This window comes from Merops nubicus, unplaced genomic scaffold (genome assembly GCF_000691845.1).
Source record: "Merops nubicus isolate BGI_N331 unplaced genomic scaffold, ASM69184v1 scaffold15819, whole genome shotgun sequence".
Lineage (NCBI taxonomy): Eukaryota > Metazoa > Chordata > Aves > Coraciiformes > Meropidae > Merops > Merops nubicus.
This window is the reverse complement of record NW_008629107.1, coordinates 3427-15428: the sequence shown is the minus strand read 5'-3', so window position 1 is coordinate 15428 and position 12002 is coordinate 3427. Positions and strand designations below refer to the sequence as shown.

At 38.6% G+C, this 12002-nt stretch overlaps 1 protein-coding gene across 1 annotated transcript; it reads left to right on the top strand.

Moving 5' to 3' along the window:
• Positions 1-588: 588 nt before the first annotated feature.
• Positions 589-10620, top strand: LOC103779267 (hyccin-like; the record flags this gene model as incomplete). The annotated part of the gene is made up of 4 exons (XM_008946892.1): positions 589-705; positions 1444-1531; positions 1833-1992; positions 10064-10620. Coding segments are annotated over 4 exons (922 nt in total), but the record flags the coding sequence as incomplete, so codon positions are not given.
• Between the last annotated feature and the right edge of the window lie 1382 nt (positions 10621-12002).

Below are 12002 nucleotides of genomic sequence, written 5' to 3'. Positions count from 1 at the left end.
CCCATTCCAAGCCTCAGACCACAACACATATTTAACTACCCAGTATCTTTGATTTCCTAAATGTTTTGACTACAGAATCTGATGTGGAATGTAGTTCGGAACTAAACTCTAAATTTGACTTTTGCTGGAATTTTAGGATAATTTTATGAATATCACACTTCTGCTCTCTTTGCTTGAAAACTTGCATGCAACTTTCATATTATATGCAATGATGCTTCCGTTTCTGTCTGTGATATTAATAGGTGATCTGCGGCTTTATTTCCTCAAATACAGTTAACTGATCTTTTTGTCTGTTCTGCAGCAAATGCATGGATTCAGAATGGCTCTTACTGGCAGTGTTTTATGCTTCGCTGTAGCATAAATGTAAGAGAGGTGTCTGGGATGTCTCTTATTTTGAAGGATTTGAATGGTAGAGGATATGCCCTTTTTCCAGAACAAGAGAGAGTCTGCTTGAGCGCAGGGTTGTTTATGGATATCTTCCTGTGGTTCTGTTGTAATGAAAATGCATACTAAACAGCTAGCTTTGCAGTGTTCAGTACCGAGGTGGCTGGATGTTGTTTGCTGCTGACAAATGTGTGACCTCTTTAGGATTTGTGTCTGCGGATATCCTCGCCAACAAGTGAGAAAGTACAAGGGAGTCAACAGCAGAATTCCAGTCTCATCTGAATTCATGGTGCAAATGCTAACAGGGATTTATTATGCCTTGTAAGTTGATTTTTTTGTATGCATACAAAACAAAGAAATATCAGCTTCATTTCTGCACTCATTTAGACATGCTACCTTTGAAATGTTTTATTTTGTAGTTGGCAGATGCTGTATCTAGCAATAAGGTGCCCAGGAAGGTGAATGTAATTCTCCAACTAGTTGGCTGAAGTTGCTTTTGTCATAAGAGAAAGGGAAAGAGAGCTAGAACAGCACTTAATAGGTATAACTCCTGATGTGAAAAAAATCTTTAAAAAAAGCCACTTTACAGCCATTGTCTGCAGTCTGCATTTTTGCATGCTTAGTTTGGAAATCAGTGTAGTTAAGAGAAAGAGGTTGTATTTTTTCTCTGAAATGCTGTGATCTACCCATTGATAGTCATGTTAATGTATGAAGCTCTCTTACTGAAATAATTAAAGACTGGTAATGCAGGAATCCTCAAAAGGTAGAGTAATGTTAAAACAAACCTGCTCAAATTTCAGAATATTTCATGACTAGCTGATCAGTAATTAATTATGTAATTTTAAAACTACTCAGGGTGGCCAATGAAAATAAAACCTTCTGTCCGTAGATGCTACTTCAGAACAAGTTCTCTAAATAGCAAGCTTCTCACTAATGAATGCCAGTAGCTCAGTTCATCTAAACTGAGCTCTCAAGGAACACTAAATCTGTGAAGATTGTAACCAAGGTTAACCTGTCGATATAGATGCTTATTTTATATACATGTATTTACCTTTGTAGTTACAACGGAGAGTGGGATCTGGCTCGTAAAGCTATGGATGACGTTTTGTATAGAGCACAGTTGGAACTGTATCCAGAACCTCTGCTGGTAGGTACTGTATTGCTGCATTTTTTTTGAGTAGAATTTTTAGACTAGGAAATACTACCTGTGAACACACATGATGCAGCATCACACCAGGACCCTAAATCCCATGAGGTCTATGTGGCTGTGCTCATGTGAATAGCTGTGTTGGAGTATACACACATGCACAGGTATTTTGGGTGTACTTCACCTTTAAACTGGAATTGTACACTTGTGTTCTTGGGTATAGTATCAATCCCTGACAGAGTTCTTATTCTCAAATCTGGATGTTCATGTTAAGAATTTAGCTGCATCCTTTCTGTTCTAGGTTGCTAATGCAATAAAAGCTTCACTGCCTCAGGGAGCCATGAAATCTAGTAAAGAAGGTACAAGATGCATTCAGGTTGAAATTACACCAACTTCATCCAGAATATCAAGAAATGCTGTGACTAGCATGTCTATCAGAGGGCATAGATGGAAAAGGCATGGTAAGAAAAACATTTTGCAATAAATTCTCAACTCTTACACATTTAAATAATATTGAGAGTTTTGTTATTGCACATCTTCATTACTAGTAAGCAAGCAGCAGTTTGGAGAGTTTTGTGTTTTGGACTAGTGAAAAGGAATCTTAATGCAGTTCTGTTGTGGTTTCACCACGTGTGTCAGGAGAGGACAATCGGGAGGGAAAAAAAAACCCAAAAGCCCTGTGGGTTGAGATAAGCTGCACCTGCTTGTGAACATTAACACTATCATGGAACCCAGGACAAGTTCAGATGAAGTATATTCTTTATTTCCTTAATCATGGAGTCAAAGAATGGTTTGGAAGGGACCTTAAAGATCTTATAGTTCCAGCTCCCCTGCCATAGACAGGGACCCCTTCCACTAGACCAAGTTGTTCAAAGCTCCATCCAGCCTGGCCTTGAACATGTCCAGGGGTGGGGCATCCAGAACTTCTCTGGGCAACCTGTTCCAGTGTTGCACCACCCTCACACTGAAGAATTTCTTCCTTGTATGTGATCTATCTAAATCTATCCTCTTTCAGTTTGAACCCATTACCCTTTGTCCTATTGCTACATGCCTTTGTAAAAAATCCCTCTCCAGCTTTCTTGTAGGCCCCCTTCAGGTACTGGAAGGCTGCAAGGAGGTCTCCCCAGAGCCTACTCCAGGCTGAACAACCCCAGTTCTCTCAGCCTGTTGAGCGAGTTTCAGAAAAAAAAAAAAAAAAGCCCCACAAAATCTCTTCTTATTTTAAAGGGATCTGTACAAACTTATGGGTTCTTTGAAGAGGATGATGTTCTTGTTTTCTTCTAAAAAGTACCTTGTAGTACTTGAAGCAAACCAAATATTTAACAACTTTACCACAAAGCTTCATTTACCTTAAATTATTTAAAAATTTAAGGGTAGAGATTTAACATAGATTACTATGTTTTGGTTTTGTGGTTTAACCCTGGCTGGCAACTAAGCACCACACAGCCACTCGCTCATTCCCCTGCAGTGTGGGTTGGGGGGGGAGAATTGGACAATCAAAAGTGAGAAAACTTTTTGGCTGAGAGAGAGAATCAGTGTAATAGAGAAAGCAAAAGCCAGGCACACAAGCAAAGCAAGCCAAGGAACTGCTTCACTGGTCCCCCTCGGCAGGCAGGTGGTCAGCCATCCCCATCACCTGTAATGGGGACTTGAGAAGACAAAACACCATAACTCCAAATGTGCCTTCCCTCCCCCCCCCCTTCTCCTTCTTTCCCCAGCTTTCTGTGCTGGGCATGATGTCACATGGTGTGGGACATCCCTTTGGCCAGCTGGGGCCAGATCTCCTGGCTGTGTCTCCTCCCAGCTTCCTGTGCACCCCTGGTGCACTGGCTGGTGGGGTGGTGTGAGAAGCTGCAAAGGCCCTGACTCGGGGTGAGCCCTGCTCAGCAGCACTGGGAACATCCAACACTCTGCTACCAACACGGATCCAAACCACAGCTCCATACCAGCTGTTGTGAAGAAAACTCACTCAGCCCCAGCCAAAACTAGAGCATTTGTCAACCTAATGTAAGGGCTTCCACAAAACAAAACACAGATCTGGGCTGAGAAGTAGTAAAAATGGTGCTCAATGTACTGCAAAAGGAGAAACACATTCCACTTCTACCATTTTCAGATGAGGGAAGAAGAGCTGGATCAGAAGTCAAAGTTGGCAATACCTTACTCTGCTGCACTTGTTATTTTGGTAACAGGCTAATCCAGTGAATGTAGATAAGAATGCTCTTTTAGTAGGTTCAGTAAAGATGTTGAAGTAGTATCATAAAATTTTCTGAATGCTGTGTACTGTGTGGGTTTATGGACAGTTCAGTTAAAAAAGTATTGCCATGTTACTGGTCAAAAAGGACTGAGTTAATTCCAGTAAGTGAGAAAATGATTCATAAATATGCTGCTGGAAGATGACTTTAAAATAATGATAGAGCTTTCTGAGCAGCAATGGGTACACACTGGTGGTAGTAGTGCCAACAGTAAGCTGCCAGAGGGAAGGAGTGAGGGGCAAAGGAAGGCAAATAACCAAACTTCTTTTCATTTGATTAAAAACTGCTTAAAACTGTCAGACAACACTGAGGAGCAAAAGATTAGTGTCTTTAACGTGAGATCCAGTAGCAAGTCATTACTGAAAGCTCAAGACTGCCAAGCAGTATTTTAGTTGTTTCCTTTTCTTCAGGCTTACAGTTGTTAAGTAGGGACTACAGACTGGGCGCCAGGAAACTATGATATTTCAGCTTAAAAATGGACAGATGCCCTCTCAAGGTTGGTAATTTGTCAGCAATTAGTTCTGAGTGGTTCTGAGGCTTGTTCAAATGAGGTTGTGGAGGGGAACACAGATTAGGGATAATGAATGCTAGTTCATTCAGAAGAATTGAAAGTGTAATAAAAATGAATTAACATTTTAAATATAAATTAACATTTTTATAAATTTTCAAAAGTTCAGTTTATAATTTTTTTGGACATTAAATCCTACTAGCCTTTGCTAGAACTTTATATTGAAGTCAATTTTCAAAATAGGTCATCTTAACATTCAATCTTGTTATGATACTCAACCTTGTAACTTATTTGTTAGAGCTGTTACTTAGAAGCACTTTTTAAGAAAAATCAAATTATTATTGGGAATTTGGACTTAAGGTAGATACTTGAGAAGTACTAAACGTTAACGTCATTTGCAAAATGGGTTTGTATAATCACAAATGGGGGTAGTATTTATAGTTGGTACTAGCCACCGCTTATCAACAAATTATTCAGTGCTATTGAATTGGACTGACTATAAATCACAAAGCTTAAAAAGCATCTATCTAGCATTAGTTTTCTTTGTGTTTGTATTTTAAAAACAAGCTGTGAGTGGCATCTCCATTCACAAATAGAGGAAGACCAGAAAGATCATACAATGTGTAAGGGACAAAACACCTAAACAAATGGTTATTTATGGAAGCCAGAAAACAAACCAAAGCAAGCCCTAGCAACGCTTTCCTTGCTAATGGAAAATCTGCTGAACTCCTGAGCAACCTTTTACTGGGCAAGAACCCCTTTGTGTAGAGGTAATGCATATAAAACACTCTGATATAACAGACTGAGTAAGAAGAGCTAAGCAGATGTTGGTAAGGTACATAACACAGAATCAAAGACATCAACTAGAGAAGAAGGACAAGACATTCTTTCCCCTTTGCAGAAATTTAGTTTTGTGTAGTACACAATTTAGAAATATTAGTCTTTGAATCTCTGTGGAGAGAATTTTCTTCTTTTTTTTTTTCCTTTTGGAACAGTATTCCTGAAATAGTTATAACTTTTAGGAATCTGGAATAAATGCTAATTTTGGGATATAAGCTTTAGGCTTTTGTGAATAATTCAAAATGCTAACACTGTTGTGCAGGAAATGCAGCTGGAGCTTGTGGTTAAAATTGCATTACAATCCCAATAGGCAGTTTGTCTGTGCAATCTGAGACAAATGATGTAGGCAACCATAATAAGGTAGAGTATAATTGAAATAGCTTTCAAATTAATTCTTTGTGGCTAGTAATCATGAACTGCATTTATCAAGATTGGTTGTACTAAAAGCATTCAGAAATGTGACTCCAAATGCATTTTCCTTCAACTACTGTGGACATGTTTATATTAACTTTCAAACTGACATTCAGTTTTGTCTCTACACAATCTAGCAGAGCCCTTTTTCTTCCTTTGCTACATTGCCTTAGGCACTAGGTATTAAAATCGTTTTCAAAGGATGGGTCCCCCAGAGCTGTTCAGCTTGAAGCAGTATTATCTTCAAAACCAAGCACTATGAAGGTGGAGATTTGCTTTAACTGCTCTCAAAAGCTTCAAAATAAGGAGGGGATGCTACTGTGAAGGACGTGGATTGTGTAGCCTTACCCCTGCCACAAGACTGTAGATGTTGTAGTACATAGTGTTAATGAGAGCTGAGACACCCAGTATCCCATATTTTCATTAATTTATTCCTATTGCTCAATGTTTAACTTGAAGAAAGGTAGAAAGGTAGATTCTTTTTCATTTGGAGTAGTTAATAGCACTTAACTAAAATATTAGACAAAATTATGTTGAGTAAAACTCTTAGGTGTTGAGGGTTTTTCCCCAGTTCGTTGTGGTTGCACAGCTGTGGGAATGCAGCAGTGATGGGTGAAGTGTTGATATCACAATCAGATACTACATTTAGAAACATATGCTGCCAAAAACCAATAATTAAATATCGCTGTTACACAAAACCTGTAACAAAAGAAGTTCTCCCTCTGATTTCTGCTGTGCACTCAGAGTCTCATTTCTTTGGCACTGGATGCTGTTAACTAGTGCTTTTGTGCCTTTGGTTGGGAGGGGACCGATAGGGCAGAACAGAGCTCACTCTCCTCTCCTCGGTGTCCTGGCTCTCAATGTAAACTTTCCAGATGAATTGGCTTGTGCACATGGAGCTCAGTAGGTCCTGGAAGAAGTTTTGCTGAAGTAAGGTACCTGTAGCTGCACTCATGGGTTAGCAGGAAAGAGTTTGAAGACTGCAACAGGAGAGACATCGGTACCTCACCCTAGTAAAATTAGACCAATGAGGCCAATCAGAGTGGTGATCTTCTCTCCTCACCACTCTTTCTGCTCCTATGTATTTAGAAAAAAGGGTGTTGTGTGGTGGTATTACTATTATCACTGTCATTATTGGTATTTGTTTATATTAATTATTGCTACTGTGGTTCAAGATGCTGAGTTGCTGCTGTTGTTACTGACAATGGAAGACTTTTGCAGGAAGTGCTGTTAGAAGAAATAGCACTTGGAAACAGTTCTAACTTGAGTTTCCTGCCAAATATCAGGAAGCTACTGGCTAATAGCAGCACTATTAATGCCATTTCCTTTGTTTAGTATAACTGGTTAAAGAGATACTTTTCCAGAGATAAAATCTGGAATAGATCTGATACCATGGGACAATAATGTCCATCCTTGCCAGAATAATTTTCTATCTCTGAGGCCAGTTCTGTTGTTGTGATAAGTGCAGCCAGCACAACTGCTAGCCAAAAGCTCAGCGCTGTAGCCCGCTTGCCCTAGAGGTACATTCTGTCTGCACAGGAGTCCTCAGCACAGGGACAGGGGGAAGAGAGGATCCTCTCCAGCTTAAAAGCATTAGAGCTGCCATTGTGGAAAATAATGTCATCCTAAATTCCTGTGTTTGGATTTCATCTGTCTGTTAAATGATTGTACTGTCAGCTTCTGTTATGTGCAGTAGCAAACTGGCAGAGTGGTCTGGGCAGTCCTCACTTAGTCTTCAGAAGAACTCTGTTATGAATAAACACAGGGATTCAGTTGGGCTTTATTCTGAGCCATGCTTTTTATGTGTTTTTAGTCTTGTCAAGTTTGTGGCCATAGTGTTTGCATGTAGTATACATACATAACATGTGGAATATATAACCGCATAGCATATAGTTCTTGTATAGCAGGTGATTCTTGGTCTTCTTCACTTTTGCTTGTGTGGTATAAATCTTCAGGAGGATGTGTCATGACTATCTGTAACTTCCCTTTTTTTTTTTTTCTTCATGTCATGTAAGTGCAATTTTGTGGTTGTAGAGCTAGTGCTGATAAAGCAATTGTGAATACTTTTTAAAAAAGATCTTCAGATACCGAGAATACCTCAAACACTGTGGAGCTGACAGGTTGCTGGGATTGTAACTTGTCACATGCCTAAAGTTGAGGTTTCTGCAAAGTTTCAACTCTTTTTTTTTTCTCTCAAGAGTTCATCTTTCTCAAACCTGTCTTCATCTAATGTAGGCAGGCATGTTTTGAATTTGGATTTGTTATACCAGGACCTTGTAGGAACTATTGCATTCTTATCACTAAATATCATTATTAAATAGCTTGTGCTTACACACAGTCATTCTCTCACTTTGGGTAGGGGTAGCAGTGGAGTTTTATGTTTGCTTGGGAAATTTTGGCTATGTCTGCAGGAATCTTTGAAATCTTGAAATTATGTTTTTTTGGCCAGCCTGAGCATTTGTGTATCTGCTGTGGACAACTTACCCAAAGGAAAAGAAGTAATCTTAGAACCAAGCTACATTGGGTTTTGCCTTAATTTCTTTTTTTTTTTTTTTTTTCCCCAGTGCTGCAGAAAGTTGTAGTGCTTTCCCTCCCCCCAGCTTAATCCCTGTTTTTTCAACTGTACTTAGTAAATTACTTGTGTGATGCAGATAAGTTAATTGCAAATTAATTTATTTGTAAGCTCATACAAGAAGCTTAAAAAGCCTGAGATCAACATTTTTGTTATATTATTAGTAGGTGGCAAACCTGCAGCAAAACTCCATAGGTTTTATTTAAATAAGTTGACTTTAGTAACTGGAGTATTTTCCTACTTGTAAGTATCTTGCTGGTTGAAAACAGTTTTTTGAAATGAAGAAACAAAATGGAAGTCAAAGAGTGCTTGAGTTGGCTTAGTTGTTTTACTGTTAGCTTGCAGGCTGACTACTGTGCAGCATCATGACACTATACATGTAGAATTCCTAATCTTGCATGGTAATACATGAAGTTGATATGCCATTTCACTGTAAAATCAGTTTCACTTTAGCATGGTGATATAGAGAATACAGTAATAAAATTGTGAAGAGTTCTTTGACTCCTGATAATGTCTGAATGTTTGTTTCTGATCTCAAAAATTTCAGTTTTGAAAGCTCAAGCATGGGGCTTTCCAGTATGTGGGTCCAGGCCAATAGTTGGAAGGTTGAAGCCTGCGATTTAGAAATAAAGCAAAATTCCATACTTGCTAATGTTGCTAATTAACCAGAGGTTAATATGTAAACATCTGCTTTAATTTATAATGCTTTAGTCATCTGTATCTACTGGCTTTTGTTACATTTTGTTTCAAACATGTTTTGTTTTGTTTTGTTTTTTCTTATCCATCTTTAATTCTAGAACAACCAGAGAGTGGTAATGATGCCACTGAATTGGGCAACTTTATCATACCTGAGATTAGTGTCACAAGTGTGGCTGGAGAGAGGACCGGGAATGGGGAAAAGAGCAGAGCACTAGCAGAGAATGATGTTCAGCATTTACAGGGAGTACAGGAAACAGCTACAGATCCTAGAACTGACAGCAGAGGCATGCCAGAAATCAGGAGGCAAAAATCTGTAAGAAAAATGGAGGATGGAATAAACTCATCTGGCAGAGTGCAGTTTTAGCAGAGCACTTATAGCTGCACTCTAAGGTACCACTGTTGATTGAAAGGGTCACTGCTGCATGTTTGGAGAATTAAAGTATGCAGATAATTTATTTGCATGTGTAATAACACAAATGCATGTATTGCACACAGCTTTGTCTGTGCCACAGACAGTGATGACGTACTTACAAGTAGATTTATTTTCTGGAGAAAATACACTGAGCTTCAACATACCTTTGAGTTTATTAAGCATATTTATTTGTTTTACAAAATCCAGTGATTAATGTTATGAAGAATCTGTCAAAACAGATGTGAAAAATATCTCACTGTGAACCTCAGATTTCTCAAATTCCATCTTTCACGGTATACTGCAGATCTTCTGTTGTGCTTGAGTTTCCAACTTGTACCACCAGACCTATGATGCAGAAGGTGACCTTTCAGTCCTAAAGCATTCTTGGGTTGCTAAACATGCAGGTGCCATATTGGGTGTCCTGGGACATTGGTCATACACCTTTATATATAATTAACGAGCTTTGCAAAATCATGTACCAGAGCACTTGCTCAAGATAAGATTTATACTTTGTTCTGTGTGGTATCTTCTAATCCATATGTTTCTAATCTCTTGCATGAATTAACAAGACTGCTTTTTTTTTTCTTCCCCAAAATCACTACAAAATGAGTTTTTGGGCATGCTTTTTGATCTAGTTAATGCAGCATTATTTGCCATAACTTTATGTCATAATGAACCTTAATTCCAAAATGCAATGGAATAGGTAAGTGTTTTGTTCTTCTGTTCTCTATTCTGTTGCTGTATGGCTTCATGCTTGTAAATATAAAAATCTAGCAAATCATAAAATAAATATGGCAAAGTCAATTCCTAATACTTTTTTTTTTCTTCTACAATACAGATAATATTGATTTAGCAATTCAAGAAGAACTGACAGAAGCATCTGAGACAGATGAAGGGTTTTACTCTAGAGCTACTTCTAGTACAAGTCAGTCTGCCCTATCTAACAGCAGCAATACAAGCAGTAAGAACCTTTTGGGGAAGAGCCAACGAAGGTCTGGAGGAAGCAAAGCTGGAGGAAAAGAAAAAGATGGAGAAACCTGCAGAGAACACTTGTCACGAAAACAAACTCAGAGAGCCATGAGTGAGAATCTAGAACTTGTCTCTCTGAAGAGACTGACACTGACAACTAGCCAGTCCCTGCCTAAGCCTGGCAGTCATAGTCTGGCCAGAACGACCACCACTGTATTTAGTAAGTCCTTTGAACAGGTCAGTGGTGTCACAGTTCCAAATAATCGTGGTGGTGTATCTGGTACAGAGGCAAACAGGTTTTCAGCTTGCAGTCTTCAGGAGGACAAACTGATATATGGAACAGAAAGAACAGATCTTCCTATTTTAAGCAAACAACCTAATCCGCAGCGACCTCCTAGTATTAGCATAACTTTGTCAACTGACTGATCTTAAATTGACAAGTATGAAAAATAAAATACCGAAGGTGTATACTGATATTGGTACGTGGGTACATTAAGCTCCTTATATGCTATACATTATTTTCTTAAACCTCGAACCCATAAATTTTTACTTGGCTCACATTTGACAGTAATTGTGAATAGCGAACAGTTGTAATTATTTTGCATCAGTTTCTAATAGCTTGGAAAGTTTCTCTTTGACTTACCGTGTTTATACACCTTATTGCTTATGGCTCCATGTGATGTTTACAGCAGCAGCAATTTAACAAACTTTGGTTGGTTGCTCAGCCACTGATCAAGGCTTGTGTGGGTTTCTTTTTTTTCCAAGCACACAGTAGGGGAACAAACAGAGCCTCTTTCCCAGGGTTTACTCTCTCACCACCACTTGGTGTAGGCAAAACTGCAAATAGTTTTTGTTTCAGAGGAGTCTTTCAGTATGGGCATGAAACTTTGGAAGAGCACTGTAAGAACAAACGTTCTCTTGTGTTAGCCACAGGAAAGCTGTGCTTATGTGTACAGTTAAAACTAGAAGCATCAGTTCAGCATTTGATGTGGTGGTTTTTGTAGTGGTATTTAGTGCACAGTGCAACGCTGACACTTCTTCATGGCTGTGGGAGCCTGCATTACAGATGCTTTTTGATTTTTCTGTATGTTTCTGAACCTGGCCCAAAAGTCATACAGCAGCAGTATTTGTGGATGAGTGTTCTTATCAGTTGCTATAGTAGTCACTCTTTAGACTCACAGACTGTGTGACAGACTTTTTTTTCTTGCAGATTCTTAACTATCAGGCACAAAGCTACTCACTGAAGAGTTGCTGTCATTTGTATTTTTTATTGTTTATGGGGAAGAGATGTGCTCATGTAACAATGTTATGTAGGAAATAAGGTATGAGCCCTTTGCACTGACAAGGAAGTCAGAAGTGTGAATGTGTTTAACATGAACTTCTTATTAAGACTAAAAGAATACTACCAAAGGATGTGTACTTTCAGTAACTTGCAAGCACAAAGGGAAATTATAATGTAAATATAACTAGCACTGTAATTCCTAGTCTTTTATATCTATTATTGTTATACTTTGAAATTCTAAACCCACAGTCTGTTCAAGGTTACATAACCTTTAACCTGCAGTCAGTTTGGTGACCAAGTTTGATACCAACTCTTACAATGTTAAGATCTTAAATTAAAATGGACATTGAAACTTTTTTACATGGAAGTTTAGAGAAGCAATAGCTGACAAACAGACGATATATTATGAGTGGAGAAATAGGAAGAAGATGGAAGGCATAGTAATTCCCAGCTGTCCAGATTTCTGCAGCTAGTGATCCCTTATTGTCAAGAACCTTATAACAAAACAAACACTAAAATTCTGGTG